We start from the raw sequence: 25,663 nt of genomic DNA, 5'->3' as shown, positions 1-25,663 counted from the left end.
TTAGACCCAAGGAGGAACTTCCATCCTAACAGGGAGGGATCGTGAAGCCTGCAGACCCCTTGGGCCTTGGGGCCCTTATGACATAGAGTCACAGAGGGAGTGCTTGGGGACCTACCATGGAAACACTGGCATGGAGGCTGAGCCACAGTGGACTCTATGGGACAAAGCAAGAGGAGGGGGAGGAGAAGGAGGAGGCTCAGATGGTGCCCTGCCTGGGGGCTGGGTGTCAGAATGGGTGGAGAGACTGTTGGCTGGGGGCCAGGGTTGGGGGGGGCGTAGGAGGATGTCCCACGGAGGAGAGATGTGGGGGGAAAGGTGAGGAGGGGCTTCTGGACAGATGGGGCTGGGCCCAGCCACTGGAGAAGGTGTCCAGAGTACAGCTAGAGGTGGGGTATGAAGCTGGAGGAGGGGTAGTGAGCACACCTGGGGCAGGTGGGAGAATCCAGAGGCAGAAACCCCAGCCTGGAGTTGGGGAAGGGGGAAGCCTTGGGGGGAGTCAAAGTGAGAGAGGCAGAGAAGCAGAGGGGAAGCTGGGGGAGGAGCTCCAGGGGAGAAGCCCACAGGGGCTTGTGCTGCAGAAACAGAGCAGGCCTGGGCGGGTGCAACTGTCAGTCCCTCCCTGTTCCCCCTGCACCTCCTCGTGGGGCTTCCAGAACCCTCTACAGCCTCCCACCTCCTGGCCTTGCCCCATGTTCTTCCCTTGGCTTGGAATGCTTTTGTGTCCCACCCCTTTGCAGACTCAGCAGAGGTGACTCCTCCTCCAGGAAGCTTCCCCAGCCCCCATCTCGTGCTCATTCACATTACACCGCCATCCGGGGACACAAGCACGTGTCCCCCAGCTTATCCTACCGGACAGCCCTCCCCAGGGTCACTCGATGCCTCCTCCACCCTGCTGTGTTGCTGCAGGAAACTGAAGGCGCTGTGTTCACCGTGACCCTTGCTGAGTCACACTGAGTGGAGGGGACGGCAGAAAGGCAGATGCAGGATGGTAGCAAGTGAGGGGATGTAGACACGGCTTGTTTCCCTGTTTCTAGAAGCTTAGATATGAAAGGAAAAGGAGGCAAGGGACAAGAGAAGGACACAAAGTGAGAGCCAAGGTTTTCTCTTAATACGGGAGAGACTTGAACCAATTTCCAGGCTAAGGGGAGGGTTCCAACAGAGTGGGAGAAGCGGACCGCAGAGGAGAATGTGTGCGCAGGGAGTGAAAGGATTAGTGGCGAGAACTTCCTGAGAGATTGGAGGGAGGAAACCCACATCTTTCAACTCCCCACCCACTCAGTGACGGCCTTGTTCCATCCACTCTTCAGGACTCTAGGAGGTGTGTTCTATTACTATTCCTTTTATTAAAGGGGGTAACTAATACACAGAGAGTTTAAGAAAGTTGCCCAGTCACACAGCAGGTAAGTGGAAGGACTGAGATTACTTTTCAAACCCCAGTTTTTTAATTCCAGTCAAATGACCAACTGTTAAGATTCAAGGACTCAAGATGAGGGAAGATACACCTGTAAGAAAGAGTGATGCAAAATAAGCAAAACAGATTAACCAAGTCTAAAGGACTGCTTGAATGTCGCTATGGAATATATGCAATTGATTGAAAAGGATTTCTGAAATAGAAAAATATGTGTGTGTATATATATGTGTGTGTGTGTGTGTGTGTGTGAGAGAGAGAGAGAGACAGTCTCTCAGTTATATCTGACTCTTTGTGACCCCATGGACAGTAGACGGCCAGGCTCCTCTGTCCATGGAATTCTCCAGGCAGGAATACTGGAGTGGGTTGCCGTTTCCTTCTCCAGGGGATCTTCCCGACCCAGGGATAGAACCCAGGTCTCCTGCACTGAGGGGGATTCTTTACCATCTGAGCCACCAGGGAAGCCCATATATATATAGGGTTTTTGCCACAGGGCGTGTGGTATTTTAGTTCCCTGACCAGGGATCGAACTTGCAACCCCTGCATTAAAAGCAGGGAGTCCTTATTCAAAATCTATTTATTCAGGCTGGGCTGGGTCTTACTTGTGGCTTACAGGATCTTCACTGCAGCATGTGGACTTTTTAGTGGCCGCATGCATGTGGGATCGAGTGCCCTGACCAGGGATCCCCTGCATTGGAAGAGCAGAGTCTTAACTGCTAGATTACCAGGAAAGTCCCCTGGAAAGACATGTATAAAGAAGAAAATTAATTATCTGGAAATGAAATTCTACACTATTTCAACAAATCACTTGGTGAGTCAGAGGAAATAAAATGTGCCAAAGATCCTCCCTGATTGAGGGAGGGGGACATTGGAGAAACGTTTGTTTATAAGAATTAATTAATTATGGCTGCATTACGTCTTCATTGCAGCAAGCAAACTTTCTCTAGTTGCTGCGAACGGGGACTACTCTTTGTTGTGGTACACCAGCTTATTGTGGTGGTTTCTCTTGTGGAGCACAGGCTCTAGGTACTCAGGCTTCAGTAGCTGTGGCCCATGGGCTTTGTTGCTCCACGGCATGTGGAATATTCCCAGACCAGGGATCAACCCCCTGTCCCCTGCATTAGCAAGTGAATTCCTATCCACTGTGCCATTAGGAAACTCCAAGAAACGTTTAATTCTTGATAAAATATAGATTTCAATGCTTTTTATTAATACTTAATGATAACTATTAGTTTAAAATAAAGGGGGAAACTAGAGGTGAGGGGAAAGAAACAAGAAAACCTGATTGGCCCAGGAAGGAAAGAATTAAAAAAGGCAACAGTGGATCAGTGTATTAACCAGAACACAAAGTAAGACCAAGCATGTGAATGATCACTATAAATATAAATGAGTTAAATTCCCTTGATAAAGAGCAAAGATTTTCATAATAAGAAGGCACACTAAGTCCAGGTAAATGTTGTTTACAGAGACACAGCTAAGACAAACAACCTAGAAGGCTGAGAGTAAAGAAATAGAAAAATGAAGACACAAAGAGGATGGAGTGGCAGTATTAATACTAGGAAAATAAAACCTAAATCAAAAGATAGTAAATGGGAAATGAGTCCATTTTTTTTGCACTAATTAAAAATACAATCTGTGTAGAACATATAATGAACCATTGTGTTCTCAAAAAAAGAACATCAGCAAACACAGCTACACTTAAAAATTCACAAAATCATTGTGGAAGACTTTTTTACACCTCCCTTTGAACTGTACAAATCCAGTGAACAATTTTTTTTAATTCAGTAACGATATGGAGAGTTTGAACCACACAGTTAGTAAGTTCTAGTTTATGTAACAGTACTTTGACAAGTATCTGGAAGATTATGCAATTAAGTGACCTTAGGAAACACTGCCCCCTAGAGGTGCTCTGGGTCCTTTCATCTGCTAACCGCATCACGAGTCTAGCTCACAGCTGGGGCTTCCCCAAACCCAGCTTAACCCAGGGATGTTCACCTGGGTAAAAGCCTGAAGAGCCATTCACTGAGGGTCTGGGACAAGGATGGACATCCTGATGACTCAGGTAACTGAAAGGTAAATGTGGAAGTGGTGGATATCTCCATTATCTTAATTGCAGTGATGGTTTCATGGGTGTACACTTACGTCAAAACTAATCAAATTGCACACTTTAAAACTGTGCAGTTATTGGATGTGTTAGACATTCATAAAGTTGTTTCTTACATATTTAAACACTCACAATGACAAAAAGCAGGTCAGTGGTAGCCAGGAGCTAGGGGTGGAAGGAAGGAATTACTGCAAAGGGACATGAGGAAATTTTGGAGGTGACAAAAATGTTTTATATCATGAGTATGGTGATGCTTAAATAATGATATTTGTCAAAACTCACTGAACTTTTTAGTTCAGATTGGTGAATGTTGGTATACAAAAGGGCTTCTCTGGTGGCTCAGTGGTAGAGAATCCACCTGCCAATGCAGGAGACATGGGTTCAATCCCTGGGTGAGGAAGATCCCCTGGAGAAGAAAATGGCAACCCACACTTGTATTCTTGTCTGGGAAAAGCCCATGGACAGAGGAATTTGGCAGGCTACAGTTCATGGGATCACAAGAGTCAGACACGACTGAGCAACTAATTCAACAACAGGTGTACATAAATTATGCCCCAATAAACCTGATATTTAAAAATTTTACCATCTAGAAATTGAAATACCCTTTTTTAAATCTTTTAACTTTTAATTATTTTAAATCAAGATTAAAATCAGATTATCTATAGAAATGACTAGTAATGAGCACACATCTTACCAAATCTATGGTACACAAAGTTATACGTGGAGGGAAACTGATAATATTACTTTTTTAAATTGATGATCATGGAATATCAAACTAGTATATAAGTTAAACATGCTTGTCAACATTCTAGAAAAACAACTATAAAATAAACCAAAGCAAAGTAGAAGGAAGAAAATTAGAAAGTTAAGAATATAAGTTAGCTATTTTAAAAAGAAAAAGTAGGGACTTTCCTGGTGATTCTGTGGTTAAGACTTTGTCTTCCAGTGCAGGGTGTATGGGTGTGACCCCTAGTCAGGGAGTTAGGAATCACACATGCCTCTTGGCCAAAAAAATAAATAAATAAATAAAAGAAGCAATAATGTAACAAATTCAAAAAAGACTTTTTAAAAATGGTCCATATAAAAAAAAAATCGTATAAAAAAAAAAGTAGAGGGACTTCCTTGGTGGTACAGTGGATAAGAATCTGCCTGCCAATGCAGGGGACATAGATCCCATCTCTGGTGCACCACAGCTGTTAAGCCCCTTTGCCTAGAGCCCATGCTGCACAAGGGAAGCCACTGCAAAGAGAGGCCCATGCACCTCAACAACCCCGCTTGCCACAACTAGAGAAAACCCTTGTGCAGCAATAAAGAAGTAAAATAAAAAAAAAAGTAGAATTGATTAATAAAATCAAGAGCCATTTTTAATAAGCAAGGCTATTAAGTTTCTTTTTTAAATCTCTTGGCAAGTATAGCTGAAAGAGAGATGAAAATAAAATACAGCACATTAAGAATGAAGATTTATTCACAGAAATAAAGAGTGAAAAATTATGAGATTATGTGCAATTTTTTTATCTAAAATTGTTTTGTCTAAAAACATGTTGAAATAATATAAACTATAAAAACTGACTCAAGAAAAAGTAGAAAACTAACATCCAAGGAAGAAATTGAAAATATATCAGAGCCTTGCCACAAAAAGACACTTAGATCTTTTCTTTTTTCTTAATTAAAAAAACATTTTTTGGCCATACCATGCAGCATGTGGGATCTTAGTTCCCGGATGGAACTCCTACACAGGGGAGTCCCTAGTTCAGCTCTTTTAATGGGAAAATCCTATCAAATGTGGAAAGATCAGATAGCTGTGATTTTATTTATACTCTTAGAGAACAAGGATCACATCTCAATGTACTTTATGCATGCTTATGCATAAATATGCAATGTACTTAGTAAACATAATTTGGATACCTAAAAAAATGGGGACAAATATAAGATAGAAAAAGAAATCCATAATCCAGTGACTTTTTTTAGATTTGCTCAGTCACAGAAACCTTGTTTCAAAGTCCCAAAATAAAAACTTGAATGGCCCTCTTTCAGCTGAATGAAGGATCCCAAAGGCATCAAGGTCCTAACCCCCAGAGGGTGTGAACACTACTTCATATTACAAAAGTTAACGCAGATGTGACTAAATGAATGGTCAAGATGGGGAATGACCTTGGACTATCCAGGCAGACCTTAAATGTGTTGTAATCACAAACGTCCTTGTAAGAAGTTTCGATGGCAGAAGAGAAGGCCAGGTGCCTATGGAGGTGGAAACTGGAGTGATGTGGCCACAAGCAAAGAAAAGCTGGAGACCACCAGAAGCTGAAGAGTCAGGGACTCTGCCCTGGAGCCCCCAGGAGGAACCCGCCTTGCTGACACACCTTGACTTCAGTCCCATGAAGGTCATCTCACACTTCTGGTCTCCGAAGCGCAGGATGGCCAAGTTGAGTTGCTTTGTGCTGCTGTGTCTGTGAAAATTTGTTACAGCAGCTGTAAGGAATTCACCTATGAGCCGTTACCAAAGCTACAGTGGTTACCCCTGAAGGACGTGATCTGGGGGGAGTGAAGAGATATTTTTAGGGGGGCTGTGCTGGGTCTTCATTATAGCACATGGGTTTAGTTGCCCTGAGGCATGTGGGATCTTACTTCCACGACCAGGAATAAACCCGAGTCCCCTGCATTGGAAGGCAGATTCTTAACCATTGGCCCACTAGGGAAGTCCCAAAACAAGGACTTTAATTCTTGCCTTTCCCTTTTGTGCAGCCTACGTGCCTGCAAAACTCATATATATATTATTTTTATAATTAAGAAAAGAAAAGAGATAAGGCAAGTGAATAGCTTGGCCCACTCCAGGGGCAGCCAGCTGCAGACTTCAGTGGTTGTTATGGTTACACGGGGTTCATTTTATTCCTTCCCACTGACACAGAGGTCTCCCCTGCCAGGAGGCCATGTGTGGCATGCGGGAGCTGCGAGGTCTTGCCCCCCTGGGGGCCTCAGTGCAGGGGCTGGATCAGAGCGAGGCCTCCCCCACACTCTCCACACTGCGACTGGCACACTTTTTGTCTCGAGGCTGCCAAGAGCAGCCAGATGTCAGTTCCTGAGCGGCCGTGGGAAGCAAGGATGGGGGGGGGGCTCACAGCCACACCTGCAAGGGAACAGCGCTGTGTTCCACAACCCACCCCCCACTGTGCCAGTCAGTCCTTTTCCTCACAGGCGGGGATGGACATGCACTCCTTCTACCCGCTGGGCCTCAGGGGGCGTGCGGGGCACACGGCGTGTTCCCTTGGCACGGTTGCAGAGTATGGCCCCTGAGCTCCAGGGCCTTGGGGTCAGTGGGGGGTCGGGAGGGCTCCTCTGATACCAGCTGCTTCCTCAGGTGACTCCTCAGTCACATCCGCGCTGTTGCAGCTCCTCTCTGATGTCTCCATGGCAACGTTCACGGGGATCTCATGGAACATAAGGTGTTTGAGCTAGAAGGGGCCTCAGAGATCAGTTCTTCCCACCCCCTCATCTCACAGAGAGGAGAGCGGGTTCAGACAATGTGAGCCCCATACCTGGGGGGGGGTCAGTGGGTGCTACACACCCAGTGGGGCCCCTGCCTTCGGGCACCACTCCCAGCCAGGGTCCCTCTCCCTGAGATTGCAGATCGCTGAATTCTACAGGACTGTCTTCTTGGGAGGTGCTCTGAGGGCACAAGTATTGGGGGCTCTGCCCCTCCCCTCTGGCTAAAGGAGCCTGAAGTCCAGCCTCACTCTGTTCTGCTCAGTCCTGGGCTGACCCTCCAATGTGTGGTGAGGGCAGGCAGGACGGACACTGTCCTCAGGAACCTCACTGACTGGTGCGGGGGCAGCACAGTCCCCAGGAACCACTGGAGAGCAAACGTGAGTGTCCATGTGCCTGTACAAGACTGGGGGCAGGAGGAGCCCAGGAAGTCTGCCCAGAGGAGGAGGATCCAAGCAGAGCCTGGAAGGAAGGTCAGGGAGGACTCTTATTCCTGCCTAAGGTTGCCTGGCTTGAGGGCCACACCCTATGGCTGAGCAGCGAAGCCGGAGTGCTTGGAAAATCGGAGACCAGAGAGAGACTGACTGAGGCCATAGATTCCAGTTGGTTCTCATGGCTGGGGAGTCACAGCACACACCACTCTAGGACCCCTGGTCAGACATGTGGACGGACAAGTCAGAAGGGAGAGTGCAGGAGGTGAAGGCCCCAGACAAGGGGACCAGAGGTCCAGGCCAGCAGAGGGTGCTGGAGAGAGGGTCCAGGAGTGACGCCCGGGGTGGTTCCATCCATTTGCTGGGATGTGGAACTGTGCAGCCCACCTGCCCCCCACACCCAGCAGTGAAAGTGAAAGTCGCTCAATTGCATCCAACTCTTTGCGACCCTATGGACTATAAAGTCCATGGAATTCTCCAGGCCAGAATACTGGAGTGGGTAGCCTTTCCCTTCTCAAGGGGATCTTCCCAACCCAGGGATCCAACCCAGGTCTCCCGCATTGCAGGCAGATTCTTTACCAGCTGAGTCGCAAGGGAAGCCCAAGAATACTAGAGTGGGTAGCCTTTCCCTTCTCCAGCAGATCTTCCAACCCAGGGATCGAACCAAGGTCTCCTGCATTCCAGGCGGATTCTATACCAACTGAGCTATCAGGCAGGGCCACCCTGAAGCCAGAACGGCCCCCTCCCCAGGAGACACAGCCCTCATCCTCACCTCTACCTCAGCCCCAGGACTCATTTCAGCTCCAACCCCTGCCTCAGGGACCTAGCCTGCCTTCGGGAGGTCTCTGCTCCAGGTCTGAAGATCCCCAGCTCCAGCCAGAGCCCCGCTGCTGACCTTTCCCACCACACAGCCTGCTTCTCCCCTTGCTAGGTGCCCGTGTCCAGGGCTGTGTGACAGACATCTCCACATGCTCAGCGTCTGCAGTGTGGGTGCTCATCTCCTCTTCCTGGGACCTGCCAGGGTGTCTTCTTCGCTCACAAGGCTGGCAAGTGAGGTCCTCTCCACCTGGGCTTCTCCACCAGGACGCTCGAGCTTTCTCATGGTGTGGCAGCTGGGTCCCAAGAATGAGTGTTCGAGGAGCCAGGAAAGGAGAGCTGTCAGCCTGGAGGGTATGGTCCAGAAACAGGCACAGGGTCACTTGCATTGGTCACAGCAGTCACAGACAGCCGCCATAGACCCTCCCCTCACTGGGAACAGCAGCAAAGCACCTGTCATCTTGAATCCAGCCGTGCAGTCTGCAGGGTCTCGGATTCTTTCTTGCCTCACCTCCAGGCCTGCAGATTCTGGCTCCCCCTGTCCTCATTACCCCTCCTTGGGCTCCTGCAATCCCCTCAAACTCACCTCCCTGTCCACACGCTGTACCACCCAGCTCCTCCTGGCCACACCCAGGAGCCAGGAGCAGCACCTTTCAGTTCAGTTCAGTTCAGTTGCTCAGTCGTGTCCAACTCTTTGTGACCCCATGAACCGCAGCATGCCAGGCCTCCCTATCCATTACCAACTCCCGGAGTTTACCCAAACTCAGGTCCATCAAGTCGGTGATGCCATCCAGCCATCTCATCCTCTGTCGTCCCCTTCTCCTCCTGCCCTTAATCCTTCCCAGCATCAGGGTCTTTTCCAATGAGTCAACTCTTCGCATGAGGTGGCCAAAGTATTGGAGTTTCAGTTTCAACAACAGTCCTTCCAGTGAACACCCAGGACTGATCTCCTTTAAGATGGACTGGTTGGATCTTCTTGCAGTCCAAGGGACTCTAAAGAGTCTTCTCCAACACCACAGTTCAAAAGCGTCAATTCTTCAGTGCTCAGCTTTCTTCACCGTCCAACTCTCACATCCATACATGACTACTGGAAAAACCATAGACTTGACTAGACGGACCTTTGTTGGCAAAGTAATGTCTCTGCTTTTTAATATGCTATCTAGGTTGGTCATAACTTTCCTTCCAAGGAGTAAGCGTCTTTTAATTTCAGGTCTGCATTCACCATCTGCAGTGATTTTGGAGCCCAGAAAAATAAAGTCAGCCACTGTTTCCCCATCTATTTCCCATAAAGGGATGGAACCAGATGTCATGACCTTAGTTTTCTGAATGGTGAGCTTTAAGCCAACTCTTTCACTCTCCTCCTTCACCTTCATCAAGAGGCTTTTTAGTTCCTTTTCACTTTCTGCCATAAAGGTGGTGTCATCTGAATATCTGAGGTTATTGATATTTCTCCCGGCAATCTTGATTCCAGCTTGTGCTTCTTGCAGCCCAGTGTTTCTCATGATGTACTCTGCATATAAGTTAAATAAGCAGGGTGACAATATACAGCCTTGACACACTCCTTTTCCTATTTGGAATCAGTCTGTTGTTCCATGTCCAGTTCTAACTGTTGCTTCCTGACCTGCACACAGGTTTCTCAAGAGGCAGGTCAGGTGGTCTGGTATTCCCATCTCTTTCAGAATTTTCCACAGTTTATTGTGATCCACACAGTCAAAGGCTTTGGCATAGTCAATAGAGCAGAAATAGATGTTTTTCTGGAACTCTCTTGCTCTTTCGATGATCCAGCAGATGTTGGCAATTTGGTCTCTGGTTCCTCTGCCTTTTCTAAATCCAGCTTGAACATCTGGAAGTTCACGGTTCACGTATTGCTGAAGCCTGGCTTGGAGAATTTTGAGCATTACTTTACTAGCGTGTGAGATGAGTGCAATTGTGCGGTAGTTTGAGCATTCTTTGACATTTCCTTTCTTTGGGATTGGGATGAAAACTGACCTTTTGCAGTCCTGTGGCCACTGCTGAGTTTTCCAAATTTGCTGGCAGATTTAGTGCAGCACTTTCACAGCATCATCTGTTAGGATTTGAAATAGCTCAACTGGAATTCCATCACCTCCACTAGCTTTGTTCGTAGTGATGCTTTCTAAGGCCCACTTGACTTCACATTCCAGGATGTCTGGCTCTAGGTGAGTGATCACACCATCGTGATTATCTGGGTCGTGAAGATCTTTTTTGTACAGTTCTTCTGTGTATTCTTGCCACCTCTTCTTAATATCTTCTGCTTCTGTTAGGTCCATACCATTTCTGTCCTTTATCGAGCCCATCTTTACATGAAATGTTCCCTTGGTATCTCTAATTTTCTTGAAGAGATCTCTAGTCTTTCCCATTCTGTTGTTTTCCTCTATTTCTTTGCATTGATCTCTGAGGAAGGCTTTCTTATCTCTCCTTGCTATTCTTTGGAACTCTGCATTCAAATGGGAATATCTTTCCTTTCCTCCTTTGCTTTTCACTTCTCTTCTTTTCCCAGCTATTTGTAAGGCCTCCTCAGACAGCTGTTTTGCTTTTTTGCATTTCTTTTCCGTGGGGATGGTCTTGACCCCTGCCTCCTGTACAATGTCACAAACCTCCGTCCATAGTTCATCAGGCACTCTGTCTATCAGTTCTAGTCCCTTAAATCTATTTCTCACTTCCACTGTATAATCATAAGGGATTTGATTTAGGTCATACCTGAATGTTCTAGTGGTTTTCCCCACTTTCTTCAATTTCAGTCTGAATAGCAGCACCCTCTCTCTGTTGCTCTCCTCAGAAACTACACTTCCCACCAGAAAACTTCCAAGCTCCTAGGAAAAACATTTAAACTCACCTTCCAATCTAGCCCCCTCCTTTGTCACCAATCGAATTACCTCGCATTTCTTCCAAGCAATTGGACCACACTTCAGCCTCTTCTGCTCAAAGTGGCTCCTGGCTCTCTGAATCTACACATACTCACTCCCTCCACCTGGCAAGTTTCTCTGTCTCCACTCGTGTTGCACTCCTGCTCAATCTTCAAAGCCCGGTGCAAATGCCCCACCTCCACAAGGTCTTGCTCTCACTACTCAACACACTAGACTTACTATTCTTGCCTATGGAGGCATGTTCTCCCTCAAATTCGTGTTGGCAACAACATGTCCTCTTGAAGTGGGGCCCACGTTTCTAGCTCATACTTCTTTCGCCAATTTAATAACTGTTTATTGAGACCTGGATCCGGCTGCCAGGGATATGACAGTGACCAAGACAAGCTGCTTCCTGTGCCCAGAGAGCTTACATCCCAGAGGGTGAAACAGATGGCAAACAGGGGAACCAAAAGACACGATGATCAAAGATTAGGAGAACTGCAGGAAGGCAGGGAAGGCAGAGGGGGCCTGCAAGCCAGGGATTCAGAATTCCCTCTTTCCAAGAGAAACCAGAGACCTGAATTTTCACATACTCTCCCAATTTTAAAGGTTGCCAGGTCAAGTCTTTCTCCACTACTTTCAGTCCCCTCCGCTCCTGGCTTCCCACTCTTTCTGGATTGCCAGCCTTCTCCTCTTTTCCTGTTTACTCTATGGGTAGCCACCCCCCCAACTCAGGACACCTCATCTGCAGCCCCACCCCTAAGGCAATGAAACCCCTGGTGCTTCCCGTGCCTTGGCAGCAGCTGGCAGGAAGAAGAAGAGAGCCCATGGACCAGGATGTTAGGGTCAGTGGGCACCGCCGAGTTGAGACCCTGGGCCAGCCTTGTGGGAGTGAGACACCTGGAGTCCCGAGGGCCACAGCTGTGGGGGCCCAACACCCCAAACTCAGGCCTCACCAACCACACATCTGTGCACTGACCTGGAAGAACTGGGGAACCAGAGGAGCAAGACAGTCAAGGAGGTCAGGGGGCCCTCAGGTGGGTCCCCAGGTCTGACAGGGCCCTGAGGGATGGGTCTCTCTCCAGGGAACCTCTAGGCAAGCCCTGCTTTATGCTCTCTGGAGCCGCAGTTCCCACGTAGATATCCTAGCTCTGCGGCTTCCTGCCTGATGACTAGACAGCTCCATTCCCGGTCCTTCTCCCCCCACCCCCCTGCCAACCCCCAGCCTTGGTTTTCCATCTGATCGTCGGGGCACCAGAGCAGCACTCACCTGCACCCAGCACACGATGGCACTCAGTTCAGGGCAGCCTTGCCCCAACCCTCTCATGCAGGGCCCTGCCAGGTCTCTGGAGGAATTGCTTGGCTGGGTGGCATCCTTCCATCTGTGTTTGCCCAGACCTCTGAGCCCCAGAGGCAGCGTCTGCCCATTGTGATTATTTGGATTCTGGGCACTGCCAGCTGAGAGGGCTCAAGCCTCTGAAGGGCCCAGGGTCCCAGTGACAGTGGTCATGTCTCAGGACAGAGGAGTGCAGAGCAGGGAGCTGCCTTTTGTCTGCACCTGCTGCCTGCAAGCCCTGGGAAAAGCGCATGTCAGCTCACCACTCCCAGGATTCCAGGACCAACTCAGCCTCATCCTCAAAACCCGGAGCATCTTGGGTGGCGGTCCTGGGACAGAGGTGCCAGGCCCTGCAGAGGAGTCTGCCAGGCCCCAGCATGGGGTTTGGACTGTCAGCTCTCGAAAGCACTGACAAGCGTAGGAGCCAGCCACAGCCTGGCCTCCCACCTCCTTCACCTCCTGGGTCCCTCAGGGCAGAGCCCTAGGTGAGTAGACGCTCAGAGGGCCTGCCACTGGCTGTGACACTGACTTCCCTTTCCCCGGAGATCCTGAAGCTTGAGCCTGGCAGACAGAAGCCCCAGGAGAGAGTGCCTGGTCGCCCCGGCCCTGCCGCTCAGCCTGGGCCCTACCTCCTGCCTCTGATAACCAGCTGTCAGCTGAGCCCCAGGCAGCGGGGCGCACCTGGGTTTGTTTGCCAAGCATGGAGTGTTGGAGCTTCCTGGCCCTGCCTACTCTGGAAGGGAGGGGGCGGTGCCGCAGCAGGCCAGGTGGCAACTCCAGCTGAGATGGGATCGAGTCCCAGGTGCCCATCCCACACAGGCCCGCTGCCTTAGTGCCCCCGTCTCTCCTCATCCCGGGCCTGGAGGTAGTCCGGGGGCGGGGGTCACCGGGCAAGGGGCAGCTCGGGGCGGGGTGGTGCACAGCAGAGGAGCAACAGGACGCCGAGTGCTCGGTCACCCAGGCCCACGGCCCCACACCCGCACCGAAGCCCGGGTGCCGTTACGGAGAGGCACCCCTGGGCGCAGGTTAGAGCGGTAACCGCCCCCCAGGAGCCGAGGCGCCGGGACCCCCCCGCTCCCGGGCCCGGGCCCCGCCCCCAGGGCGGGCGTCTTATTTGCATATCCCCGCCCCCGAGTGGCCATTGGCGGCGGCAGCGGGAGGCCGGGCCTGAGTGGCTGCGCGGCCGTGGGGCGGCGGGGGCGGGGCTGCGCGGAGACTGGCGCCCGGGATGTCGCCGCCGCCGCCGCCGCCGCCGGACGGCTTCGGCTTCTGGTCCGGGTCTGGCTCCCAGGGCGCGGAGAGCAGGGCGTCCTGGGGCGCGGCGGCTGCGGCGGGAGAGCACTGAGCGCCCTCCAGCCCGCTCGCCATGTCCAGGAAAAAGACCCCCAAGAGCAAGGCGGGCAGCGCACCCGCTACCTCTGCCCTGCCCGCCGCCAACGGGCCCCGGCTTGTGCGACCCGGGACTGCGCGTCCTGGCCCCGAGGCACCGCCCAACGGGCCCCTGCAGCCCGGCCGTTCTTCGATTGGCGGCGGCGGCGTCGCCTTCAAGGTGAGCCGGACACCCCCAGCCCCAGGCAATGCGAGTGCAGCAGGTGGCGTCCGGCCCGAGCTGAGCGGGGAGGGGGTCCGGGGAAAGGGTGCAGGGCCCTGCGGAGCTTCAGCGCGGAGCTGGCTCCCCAAGCAGCACCCCGCAGCTGGCAAGGCTGGCGCGGTGCACCGCGCGCGCACACACACACACACACACACACACAGCTGTCAAACCCGGGTTTGACAACCCAACATATGGCAAGGCTGCCCCCTCCCCCTCGGCGACCCTCACCCGGCGGGCAGGGCCGGACAAGGGGTCCTGCGGAAGTCACAGCCTGGCAGGTATCTTCTCCTTGTTCCCTGATGCTCCTTCCCCTATCGAAGCCCCCAGCCTCATCTTTCCATATGTTGCCTTCTCTGACCCACAGGGTCTTCCAGTCTCCTTTTAGGGGGAGAAACTAGGAAAAGGTTCACAGGCTGGGTGAGGCGCGCTGGGGCCTCCTTCTGGCCAAGGCTGAAGCTGATGAATCCTGAGGGGCTGGGGTGGCAGGCCCATCCTTGGGTTTTGGAACCTTTGACAACAGACTGGGGGAGAGGAGAAGGGCTTGAATGCCCTCCCGGCCCCTTGGCCTGAGCCCCTCCCCAAGCCAAGATCTGACCCTCACTTGGCAGATTTCTCTAGAGTCTTGCTGGGATTGGAAGAAGCCCTCTGGCGCAGAGCCCCCACCCCCACCCCAACCACCCCAGGGCTCTCAGGAGGCCCCCAATGACCAACACTCCGGTTCTGCTCCCCATGAAACTCCAGTTGCTCCCCTTCCAGACCAACCATGGTGTCCAGGTGGTGCCCCACACGAAGGCAGCAGCTCCTGTCCCCCCCCACCCATGGAGGACAGAACCTTCTAGAGAAGGCAGTTAGAGGTCCAGGCCCTATGTCTCCCCAGGCCCTGCTGCACCTGCAGACCTCATGCACTCCTGCCCCTCACCCATGGGCCCCCTCTGGCCAGGCCAGCTCAGGGGAGACTGGCCCCTCCCCTGGAGGGGTTCCCAGATACCCAGGTGCCCTCTGCCCTTTCCTCGTGCCCCAGGTCATGCTGGTAGGGGACTCAGGCGTGGGGAAGACCTGCCTGCTCGTGCGCTTCAAGGATGGGGCTTTCTTAGCAGGGACCTTTATCTCCACCGTGGGCATCGACTTCCGGGTAAGAGGGGGAGCTGACCTCCCAAGCACCAACGGGGCCCAGCCATGCCCTGGGCCCCTAACACCAGCTCATGGCTTCTTGAAATGCCCCTGGCAGCTGGTTCTCCGTTATCCCTTTGGGACCAGCGGCCTCATGAGGTGGAGCTCTGGGCTAGCCCACCTGGCTCCCACAGTCAAGGTAGTTAAGCTGGGACTTCTTCACCACCAAGCTGCCTGCTTCCCGACACCTCAAGGGTCCTGGGGACAGGTGGCAGCTGTATATGATTGAAGCAGAGATGGTACCCCTGCGTCCCAGGCTGGCACAACCCTGGGGGCTGGATCTTGTGCCTTGAGGGAGGTGCATCCTGGTGCTCCCATGGGAACTCAAAACCCATGGCCGCTGGGGAGGCCAGTGTCACTGCCCCACTGCCCAGAGGGGGCCTGAGGTGCTAGGTCCTACTAGACAGAGGGCTGTGGCGCTCAAGCACACACTCGGTCTCAGAGCCAAGGAGAAGTCCCTGTCCTTGGGCGGGGAGGCTTTTGGGAAATGATCCCCGCTCCCCAGCCCTGACTGCTTTCCCCTTCCAGAACCCCCTCACCACCTCACCCCCCGCCAGGGCTGTATCCTGGGGTCCTTCTGGGGGATGGGCCTTCACTCTTGGCTCCCGAATTGCCCTCCAGCACCCCAAGCAGCCTGTGGGGTCATGGGGGACCACAGCCTTGGGCCTGCTGGGCTCTGGTGCCCGTCTGAACTCCGTGTCCTGGGGTGCTGGTGTGTCCTCAGCAAATCCCAGATTTGCATTTTTCTCACCCTTTAATTAGACCCAGTCGGCAGAAGGCGGTGAGGGAGGCCCATTCTGGGGACAGGGAGGGGGCGCTCCCTCCAGTCTTGGGAGCCATTCTCTATCCCATTTTGGGGGTAGAGCCCTCATGTGCTCTGGGATGAAGTAAGGGTGGAGGCGCCAGAAGCGGAGGTGGCCCTGGCCTCCCTCTCGGCTCCAGGGCAGGTGCGGAGGGAGGTGAGGCAGTTTGGTTCACACCCTGTTTGGGGCGCCGGGGAAGGTGTGATGTCCCTGAAGCTGGGCTGATGGCTGCACCCATTCCCTGGAGACCCAGAAACACCCAACAGCAGGAGCTGGTGCAGCGGGAGGAAGTGCTGTTCCCCTGTTCCCGGGGCCTCAGCTGGTGACTGGCAGCCCCCGCCCCCACCTCAGCAGATGGGAGCCGGAGTTGAGCCACTTCCTGCTCTAGTCCTGAACTGGGAGTGCCCGGCAAGGGAGCATCGCCAGCCAGCCCACAGGGAGCGCCCACTGGTTACCAGGCCAGGTCCTGGGTTCTGAGCTTACCGAACGGAGCCCATTCCCGGGGAGCTGCAGAAGAGGCTTTTAAATGACCAGTTTAGCCCTGCTCTGGGCCAAACTCAGTTCTCTGTGCTTTGCACACAGTGCTCATAGAGTAATTGGGGCAGCCATGTGATGGGCACCCTGGCTATCCCCATTTGTGGATGGGGAAACTGAGGCACAGTGTTAGCAATAGGCCTGGCATCACACAGTGGGTGACTTCAAATAAGTCCTTCAAGGCAGAGGTGCCGGTGGCCCGGGAGAAGGGCCTGGGGGCTAGGAGCAGAGCACAGGGGAGAGGAATACAGGGTGAAGCTGAAACGGCAAGTGGGCACAGGGAAGCCAGCTGAGGCTGGGCACCAGGGAGCAGAGGACAGCGAGGGTGAAGGAGAGGGGATGGGCTGGGGGTGCAGGTCAACAGGGCTCAGTGACTGGGGTGGGTGGCCACCAGGGGCCCTGGAGGGCAGGAGCTGGCGGGGCTGTGTGCCAGGCCTCCAGGCTGGGCAGAGGCAGAAACACCTGGCCCAGAGTTGGACACAGCTGGCCATGGAGGGGGGCAACCTTCAAGTCCATCAGGACGGCCATCTGGGCGGGAGTGGCCTGGGCACCCGCTGTGCGTGGGCCACCAGAAGGGGCCCAGCAGCAGGAGGTAGAGGAGGTGTCGGCGAGAGCTGGGTGGCCCCCAGGGACTCAGATTCAAGGGGAAGCATTATCTGCAGGTGGAGGGCAGTAGGTGGTCAGAGGAGAACCAGGAGGTGGGCCTGAGGGCAGAGTCTGGCCAGCGGAGGCGTGGGGTAGTGGACTCAGGGGCACACCTGGAGCTCTTCACCTCAGGCTCAGCCCTGGCCTGGTACTGACTGCCCACCCCCACCCTATCCACTCCACCTCAACCCCCAATTCCCAAGCCCGCTGGAGGGGGTCTAGCCGCCACCTAGGACACTGCATTAGGTGCTGGGCCCTCGCTGGAGCTAGCTGGTTGTGTTTCAGAACAAAGTTGTGGATGTGGACGGCATGAAGGTGAAGCTGCAGGTGAGAGGTGATGTCGGGGGTGGGGGGGTGAGGGCAGGGGCACCCTGGGAAGGACCAGGCAGCGCTGATGGCTGTAGGTGCCCCGGTCATAGATCTGGGACACGGCTGGCCAGGAGAGGTTCCGCAGCATCACCCACACCTACTACCGCGACGCCCACGGTGAGCACGGGGCCCGTACCAGCTCCGGGGAGTCGGGGCCACGGCCCCCAGGCTTCTGCCCCAGGAGGGCACCTAGGGTGTGAGGAGGGCAGGAGCGGGAAGGGCATGGCGCACGAGGCGGAGGGGCGGGTGCGGGTGCTGTGGGCTCGGGAGGTCCTCACTGCCCTTCCCCCCAGCACTGCTGCTACTCTATGATGTCACCAACAAGGCCTCCTTCGACAGCATCCAGGTCAGAGGCTTCCTTCCGGGGGTCGGGCGGTGGGGAGACAAGCCGAGATGGGGCCGCCCACGTCCCCAACACCCCCTCTGGCACAGATGGCCTCAGGGTCCCAGACTCCTGAGGACCCTCCTGACAGCGGGGGAGGGGGAAAGACTGCCCCACCAGGAGCATGTTGAGTGAGCCGAAGGGGGGTTCCTGAGGCACCTTCCAGTCCAACACCTTAGATAAGGGAGCTGTTGGGTTGCCCGTGCATGGCACCCAGGGTGCACTAGTTCCGGGGACCCTCTGCTGGTTAGACACCATCAGGCACTCTGGGGGTGTGTCCTGGAGGGCCAGGGTGCCCAGAGCACTGGCCTCCAGCCTGGCCTCAGCCCCACCCACGCAGGCTTGGCTGACTGAGATCCAGGAGCACGCCCAGGACGATGTGGTTCTCATGCTGCTGGGGAACAAGGTGGGCACTCTAGCCTTAGAGGGGAGCCGGGGGTGGGGGTGGGTGACAGGGCCAGCTCTCACCAAGGTTCCTATGCCAGGTGGACTCTGCCCAGGAGCATGCAGTGAAGCGGGAGGACGCAGAGAAGCTGGCCAAGGTGAGCTGGGGTGGGGTGGGTGGCGAGCGAGCGCCCCAGGGCTATGGTGCCTGAGCCGCCCCTGCCAGGCTGCCCATGGCTGTTTGCAGGACTACGGGCTGCCGTTCATGGAGACCAGTGCCAAGACGGGGCTCAATGTGGACTTGGCCTTCATGGCCATAGCCAAGTGAGTCCTCATGGTCACCAGGAGGAGCCCCAGACCCAGGGTTCCGCGCCCCTTCCTTGGGGGTCCAGGCTGCGCCATCCCACAGTCACCCCTGCTCCACAGGGAGCTGAAACAGCGCTGCACCAAGGCCCCCGGCGAGCCCCACTTCCGGCTGCACGACTACATCCAGAAGGAGGGCCGGGGGGCTTCCTGCTGCAGACCCTGAGCCTGTGCGGCCTGGCCTCCAGGCGTCCTCCTGGAAGACTGGACAGCCTACAGCAGTCAGACCCAGGCTGAGCTTCACCCACCCCTCATCTGGGCAGGGATCCAGAGCCACGGTCCCAACACAGGCTTTACAAAGCCAGGGTGTCTGCAGTCCTTCACCTGCTGCTGCCCGAGGGCCTTGCCCCCAAGGCAACCATCTTCTGTACAGGAGGGACACCTGAAGTGTAGACTGCCAGGCACCTGGCCCTCTGGCCACGGGGCTCTGCCACCTCCATCCCCCCATGGGCACCCCCAACTTCCAGGGTGGGCTGCAGCACCCACACCATGTGTACAGTGCCTAACTGCCTAGAAAGCCATGTCTTCAGCTGTACTCGCCCAGGAAGGAAGGGGCAGGACTCTGCCCACACCGGGGGCAGAGGGCTTCACCACCAATCCCATCCTGCACTGCACCCCAAGGACCACAACTGCCTGCTGCCAGTCCCCTCAATGGGAGGCCCTGGATCAACATCAACAGGGTCTTTCAGATCCTCGTGGAGGATGCCAAGGCTATGGCTTTGTAACGCAGTGTTCAGCACATGGGAAGTCACGGAAATGTTAGAGAAATCAGGACCACCAGCCTTGCCTGTGGACCAGGGTACCATTTCAGCAGGCTGACACACAGCCTGGGCCCAGTGAGGTCAAGTCACAGGGGTGGGCAGGGCACTCCACCTTGTACTAAAGAAAAAATTCCCAAGTCAGTCTTTTGATGAAAAGCTTTTATTTCCGATCCTGGTGAATAAAGTTTGTTTTCTGGAGTGCGTCTCATCCATTGAAAGACAGCCACAAGCTCTGGAACCATCCGTAAGGAATTAAAGAGTTCACGAACCACCCCAAGGCAAAGACAACCCAAAAACCTAGAGAAGGTGGTCCTAGTAGGTGGAAAATCACTGGCATGAACTTCCATTTTCATGTTGCCCCAAGACTGCCCAGGGATGAGCAGTCATCCCAGGGAGTCCTCTGCCGTGCTAACAGGTGTGAAAACAAACACACGTGCTGTACCCCAAGAAATCTTTACAGAGAGGTTGAGAGGTAAAGATCTTCTGCAGCTTCTTCAGCCTAGCGCTAGGCTCATGGCCCCTACCTAACTAGGGCCATAGAACTCTATTCCTGCCTTGTCCAGGGTGACTTCTGCTGGAACCCCTGCCTCACCATCACCTTGACATGGAATTGTTGCAAACTGGAAGAAACGAACTCAACGGATTAAAAAGGCAGGGACCAAAAGCTAGTAAAAGGATCATGGCAACTAGAGGCCCAAATGGGGGTTAAAAACCAGACAATACTCAATAACATCCCTTTAATAAAGTGCATCCTAGACAGTCAGCACTTGGGTTACCCCGTTAGAAAGGATGAAGCCACTTGGCATGGCTGTGTAATTTTACTACCCAGTGTCATGATGTAACAAATCTTACTGCACACACTTCCAGTACAAGGCCAGTCTATTATCAGTCACTTTATCAGCCCAAGAGACAATGACAGTCTGCAGTGAGTTCCAGGTGGATTCACTCATGGCAGAGAGGATATCTGAAAGATCATGGAGCTTTATGAGTAGCAAAGCTTCCCCAAGGGGTGGCCCCACCACAAACAGCTCCAACCCCTGCTGAAATGAGGCCAACTGCCCTTTTCTCCCAGGGTGGGTGATGTTCTAGATGGTGAGACTAGGTTCCTTTGGTTACTCAGCTGGCCTAGTGTACATTGTCTCATAAACAGAACATTGTTTAGACAAGCAAAGGCCACAGCTAATCCTGAGAAAGAGGTTGTGGTCTGTTGAAGAGGGCAGCTGGCTTATATCCAGACTACAAAGAAATAGATGTCTGGATTGTATAGTCCATGGGGTCACAAAGAGTAGGACACGACTGAGCGACTTTCACAGGGACTGGAATGAAAACTGACCATTCCCAGTCCTGTGGCCACCCGTTTTCCAAATTTCTTGACATCAGAGCAGCACTTTCACAGCATCATCTTTTAGGATTTGAAATAGCTCAGCTGGAATTCTATTGCCTCTAGTAGCTTTGTAGTAATGCCTACTAAGATCCACTTGACTCCAAGATGTCTGGCTCTAGGTGAGTGACAATACCACCGTGGCTATCCAGTTGATAAGACCATTCTGGTATAGTTCTGTGTATCCTTGCCCTGCTGCTCCCTCGCCTAACTTGGGACCTTTTCTTGTCCTTGGCAGTGAATGGTGGCTACTAGTTTTCAAGCTGCAAGATCTCAGCCCCATACTTTACAGGGGATTGTTACATGAAATACAGCTGCATGGCATTTTGAATGTCTCCTTCCCGAGCTTCCCTGGTAGCTCAGTTGGTAAAGAATCCACCTGCAACGCAGGAGACCCCGGTTTGAATCCTGGGTAGAAAGATTCCTTGGAGAAGGGATAGGCTACCCACTCATAGTATTCTTGGGCTTCTTTGTGGCTCAGCTGGTAAAGAATCTGCCTAGGTTCAACACTTGGGTTGGGAAGATCCCCTGGAGAATTCCATGGACATTCCATGGTCACAGATTGTCTTGTCAAGCTGAGTCAAGGCTAATGTGTTACTGTTACTTGGGGTTTAGGTGGGTTGAAGGTGTGGCAGTTCTTTAAAATTTTTACTGAAGTATAGCTGACTTACAATGTTTTAATTTCTGGTGTACAGCAAAGTGACCCCACCATACATATATCTCTAGGTCCCTCCATGTTGCTGTAAACAGCATTTCATGTTTTGTGGCTGAGTAACAAAGAGTTGGACATGCCAACATGAGTTGGACAGGACTGAGTGGCTGAACCAAATATTCCATGGGCTACACACTTCATGTGGTCACTAAGAGTTGGACACAAATGAGCACACACATAGTATTCCACTGTGAAATGAGGGATTTTGCTCATAACCTTGTAGCATGTGAAATAAGCATAATCACATGCTAGCAAAATTATGCTCAAAATCCTTCAAGCTAGGCTTCAGCAGTATGGGAACCAAGAACTTTCAAATATACAAGTTGGGTTTCAAAGAGGCAGAACAGAATTGCCAACAGTCACTGGATTATGGAGAAAGCAAGATTGCGAGGAGAAATAACCTCAAATACGCAGATACCACCCTAATGGCAGAAAATGAAAAGGAACTAAAGAGCCACTTAGGGGTGAGAGTGAAAAGGCTGGCTTAGAACTCATTACAGAGAAGGAAATGGCAACCCACTCATCTTCTTGTCAGGAAAATCTCATGGACGCTAGTTAATGGGGTCCCTAAGAGTTGGACAATACTTAGAGACTGAACAATATTCCATAGCATGTATGTACATCTTGGATAAAAATGTACGCATCTGTCAATGGACATTTAGTGTCTTGTTATAGAAACCATGGCATGGGAAAGAGACAAGTGACACTCGGAGATGCAGAACAGCACGGTTTATTTAGCACCTGTTAGGACTCCGCTAAGTCGCCTCCAGAGGCTGAGTGCACAGGCTTTGTTCTGGCTATCTTATATGGCATGGGGTTCTGGGTCCCTAGTGACTTTCCTGCCTAAGCAGTTTGGCTGACCCAATAAGCAGGCCGGTTCACAGAACCAGAAGTGGTGAGAAATAAGCAGGCCAGTTTACAGAAGCATAAGTGGTGAGCATAGCAATAAACTTAAGCAACTATCTTTTTTTTTGCTCTTCACTATGAACACAGGAGTGCATGTTATCTTTTTGAATAATTGTTTTGTCTAGGTATGTGCCCAGGAGTTGGACTGCTGGATCAGATAACAACTCAAAAAGGGAACAGCTACCCACTCCAGTATTCTGGCCTGCAGAATTCCATGAACTGTATAGTCCATGAGGTCACAAAGAATGAGCAACTTTCACTTTCCAAAGGTTAAGCTTGTTAGCCTCCTCCAGTAATTAAATTGGCAGCAGCTACTGCCAGGCCAACATGGAGCCACTGAATGCAGTTGCTTGGAAAAATAGCCTATTGGCTGAGGAATGTCTACCAGCTTCTGTATTAGGACCCTACCACCCAGGGTAGTCCCCTCCTTTCCAGCCAGATACAAAATGGCTTTTTAAAGAGACCCAGACCAGGAGCTTTAGTGAGGACTAATTTTATAAATACAAAGAAACATCTTTGGGGGCACTCAAGCCTAATATAGCTCTTCTCTCTTGGGACAGCTGTCTATTTCCAGGGATTATAATGTATTCCATGTACTGAACTTGTTGCTATGAAATTTGTGCCTTTTTCTGGAAGAACCGGTAACTCCAGGCTTGAAGGAAATTAAGCACTTCAATGTCGTTCTCATCTGAGCCTCCATATCAACATGTTATCTACAGACTGTAGAACAGTCCCTTTTAGCATATCTTTAGTTCCTTTCTTAGGGTTTGGGCAAACAAGTGTTGATGTCCCAACACCCCTGTGGTAGGTACTTCTGTCCACCAAGTACATTGTTGCATCTGGTCCAAGTTGGGGTTAGTCCACTCAAAGGCAATCTGATATTGTGAAGGATCAACTGGGATTTAAAAGGCATCCTTGAGGTCAGAGAGTGAACCACATAGCATCTTCAGGGACTTTTATAAGGACTGGCCACAAGGGGGTGTATAGGGACCACTGCATCTTCTTGCTGAGGTCTCGCACCATCCTGTATCCCTCATTTGGCTAACTGAAAGAATGGGACTCTTGACTCAGACTGAGAGAGCACCAAGAGCCTATGTTTTAAGAATGCATCTGTTTAGGGTTGTAACCTTTTCCGTCTAATCTTATGGCTATTGTTTGTTAGGGTAAGCAGCTTCTGGCTTAAGGCGAGTTTCTGCCAGTTGGGTGTTAATGGCCTTCCAGGGACTCTGTCTCAAACTGCAGGGTTCACGGCTTGTAGACTCTGGCTGGGAACAGGTCCTTGCTCTTCCTGTTGATCAGCCTTAGCCAGGGTCAAGGTTAGAGGCTGCTTAAGGCTTCCTAACTGCCATGTGGCCCTAAGGGAGCTCAGGTCTCTCCTTGATAGTGAGGTAGGACAATCAACCCAAAAGGCATGTGAGAGGCTCAGTGAAGTAAAGGGTGCAAGGATTTTTATCAGCTAGTCACCAGGAAGGAGACCCAGCACAAGAAATCTGGACAAAATGGCTTCTGTATTAAAAAAAAAATCCTACCTGCCATCAGGGGCTCCCCGATGGATACACCCCTTGTGGTGGGGGAGCAACCAGAATCCCTGGGCTTCCAGCATGGCCATTCCAGGAGAAGGGGCCCCTTCTTTAGCAACCAAGGGCAGTCCCACCCCCAGTGACTGGCTTGTGTGTAGACTGGGCATGGCCTGGGAGCTCCTGGTACTCACTGGCCAATGGCTTGTTGGCTTACACTTAAACCTCCCTTGGTGGTCTCACCTCCAGACTGATGGTTGACCCCTCCTGCCCACTTTGGGTTGCCCTGAGGTTATGAAGCATGGTTGAGAGCCAAGGCCACCTATTTAGTTTGAGCCTTGGCCTGGCTTTTTCATGGTGAGTCCTTTCCTTCTCTTCAATCACCAAATACTTCGAAGGCCACCTCTAGGAGCTATGGCATATGTGTTTGTGGGCCTAATTTTAACTGAGTTTTTACCTAGTTTCAGGGGGATTGACCCTAGCAAGCAGAGAGGTCAACCTGTTAGAAGGAATGAGAAAATGTATTTGAAAGCCAGGTAACACTGAAAAAGATCAAGGAAGTGACCCAACAAGAAGAAAACCCTGTTCTCTTTCAGGGACAGCCTGTGAAGGCTTTTTAGAAAACCTTAAAAGAGTATCAAACTTGATACACTGCAGTTGGCTGAAATGACCTTAGGAAGATCAGTTCAACCATAGAGTCTCTTTATTTTTCCTATACTTGAGTGTATCCCCCAGGGACTGGGCTGCATGGAATTGACCAGGCAATATGGTGCTTGCAGGTGGGAATATACTGCACAGGCTGGAAGTGAGGGGGGTCCCAGAGGGAATGAAAGTAACTTGGAGGAACTGGAATTGGGATTAACAGAAGGTGGCACGAAGGCAGAGTGTGAGGTGGGAGCAACAGGAGGGTCCCAAGTCGTTCACCCTGCGTTCCTGATGATGCCTAAAGGGACGTATGAATTCTACCAGACATACCATCGAAGTTGACCAAGGTACAGTTTGCAAGTGAGGTTCAAGAAATTATCTTCCCCAAAGGCATGAAACACCAGCCTTCCTCCCAAGAGAGAAGCCATAGAAAAAAAGCGAGGCAGAAAGCGGGCAGAGGGAGAAGCCAGACATTTCCCAGCCGCAGCTGGGAAAGGCCCTGGATTTACCTGGAATCCAACGATCCCCGTCAGGGCAGCAAGGCCCCTTAGAAAGACGCTAACCTCAAGGTCTCCAGCCGGGTCACCGACGGTCCTGAAAGTCAGAAAGAGCCCAAATGTAGTCAAATGCTCTATCCTGCCATTTCTGGCAAGACCTGTTTTCACCCCCAGGCCCTTCCACGGTGGGGGCACCCTAAAGCCTCAGTCTTGCAATATAATCAGACTGCACGTGCAGTTTTCATACGAGGTGTCAGAAATTAAAACAATTCATCACAGGCTTGGAACTGAATTTGGGAAGCCAGCCCCAGCCCAGCCTTACCTCTGGGAACCATAAACAGTTCGCACTTCCGACGGAACTGGGGCGAGCGGGAGACAAGAGGGGCGTAGAGGGTGAAGACCAACGTGGGCGTTCTGACTGAGGAAGGAGCCCGGGGGCCAGGTTGGTCGACGAGTTTGGACCATCTACCCAGGTCCCGCCGGGCCAGAGTCCCTCCTCCAACGTGCAGGGTTGGGAGTCTACAGTAACATTTCCCACCGCGTGCTTGATCCTGAAAGACTGGG

At 52.3% G+C, this 25,663-nt stretch overlaps 1 protein-coding gene, 2 long non-coding RNA genes and 1 other non-coding gene across 12 annotated transcripts; 1 reads left to right on the top strand and 3 right to left on the bottom strand.

Moving 5' to 3' along the window:
• Positions 1–1,318: 1,318 nt before the first annotated feature.
• LOC145531831 (uncharacterized) lies at positions 1,319–13,898 on the bottom strand. 4 transcript variants are annotated; one of them, XR_014072790.1, is made up of 6 exons: positions 12,374–13,898; positions 10,958–11,070; positions 8,319–8,586; positions 6,853–6,961; positions 5,873–5,959; positions 1,319–1,502 (listed from the first exon to the last, which is right to left on the bottom strand). It is a non-coding gene; the product is annotated as an uncharacterized LOC145531831 (long non-coding RNA). The 4 variants fall into 4 exon arrangements; XR_014072793.1 differs by lacking the exon at positions 10,958–11,070 and having other exon boundaries at positions 6,703–8,586; positions 12,374–13,887; XR_014072788.1 differs by lacking the exon at positions 10,958–11,070 and having other exon boundaries at positions 6,853–8,586; positions 12,374–13,887.
• On the top strand, positions 13,635–19,639 carry RAB26 (RAB26, member RAS oncogene family). Of its 6 annotated transcripts, none has more exons than XM_081555423.1 (9): positions 13,635–13,988; positions 15,052–15,162; positions 17,468–17,509; positions 17,602–17,668; positions 17,845–17,897; positions 18,274–18,339; positions 18,419–18,475; positions 18,565–18,641; positions 18,744–19,639. In XM_081555423.1, exons 1-9 carry the CDS (start codon positions 13,806–13,808, stop codon positions 18,844–18,846), a joined length of 759 nt encoding a protein of 252 aa, XP_081411549.1. In that variant the 5' UTR covers positions 13,635–13,805; the 3' UTR covers positions 18,847–19,639. The 6 variants fall into 6 exon arrangements, with proteins under 6 accessions (XP_081411549.1, XP_081411548.1, XP_081411552.1 ...); XM_081555422.1 differs by having other exon boundaries at positions 18,544–18,641; XM_081555426.1 differs by lacking the exon at positions 15,052–15,162.
• Positions 19,586–25,657, bottom strand: LOC145531832 (uncharacterized). The gene is made up of 2 exons (XR_014072794.1): positions 25,422–25,657; positions 19,586–25,196 (listed from the first exon to the last, which is right to left on the bottom strand). It is a non-coding gene; the product is annotated as an uncharacterized LOC145531832 (long non-coding RNA).
• Positions 25,299–25,381, bottom strand: LOC145533600 (small nucleolar RNA SNORD60). The gene has a single exon (XR_014074187.1). It is a non-coding gene; the product is annotated as a small nucleolar RNA SNORD60 (small nucleolar RNA).
• Positions 25,658–25,663: the final 6 nt, after the last annotated feature.

The sequence above is a fragment of the Giraffa tippelskirchi genome, chromosome 13 (assembly GCF_054371585.1).
Source record: "Giraffa tippelskirchi isolate mGirTip1 chromosome 13, T2T-mGirTip1v1.2.pri, whole genome shotgun sequence".
Classification (NCBI taxonomy): Eukaryota; Metazoa; Chordata; class Mammalia; order Artiodactyla; family Giraffidae; genus Giraffa; species Giraffa tippelskirchi.
The sequence above is the reverse complement of the archived record's forward strand: the minus strand, read 5'-3'. Positions and strand labels throughout refer to the sequence as shown.

Bases quoted from the DNA above. Each gene is read 5' to 3' on its own strand.
- RAB26 (XM_081555422.1), top strand. From the start codon at position 13,806: ATGTCCAGGAAAAAGACCCCCAAGAGCAAGGCGGGCAGCGCACCCGCT. The intron at 17,669-17,844 runs GTGAGCACGGGG...CCTTCCCCCCAG, and splicing joins CTACTACCGCGACGCCCACG to CACTGCTGCTACTCTATGAT. The intron at 18,476-18,543 runs GTGAGCTGGGGT...CGCCCCTGCCAG, and splicing joins ACGCAGAGAAGCTGGCCAAG to GCTGCCCATGGCTGTTTGCA.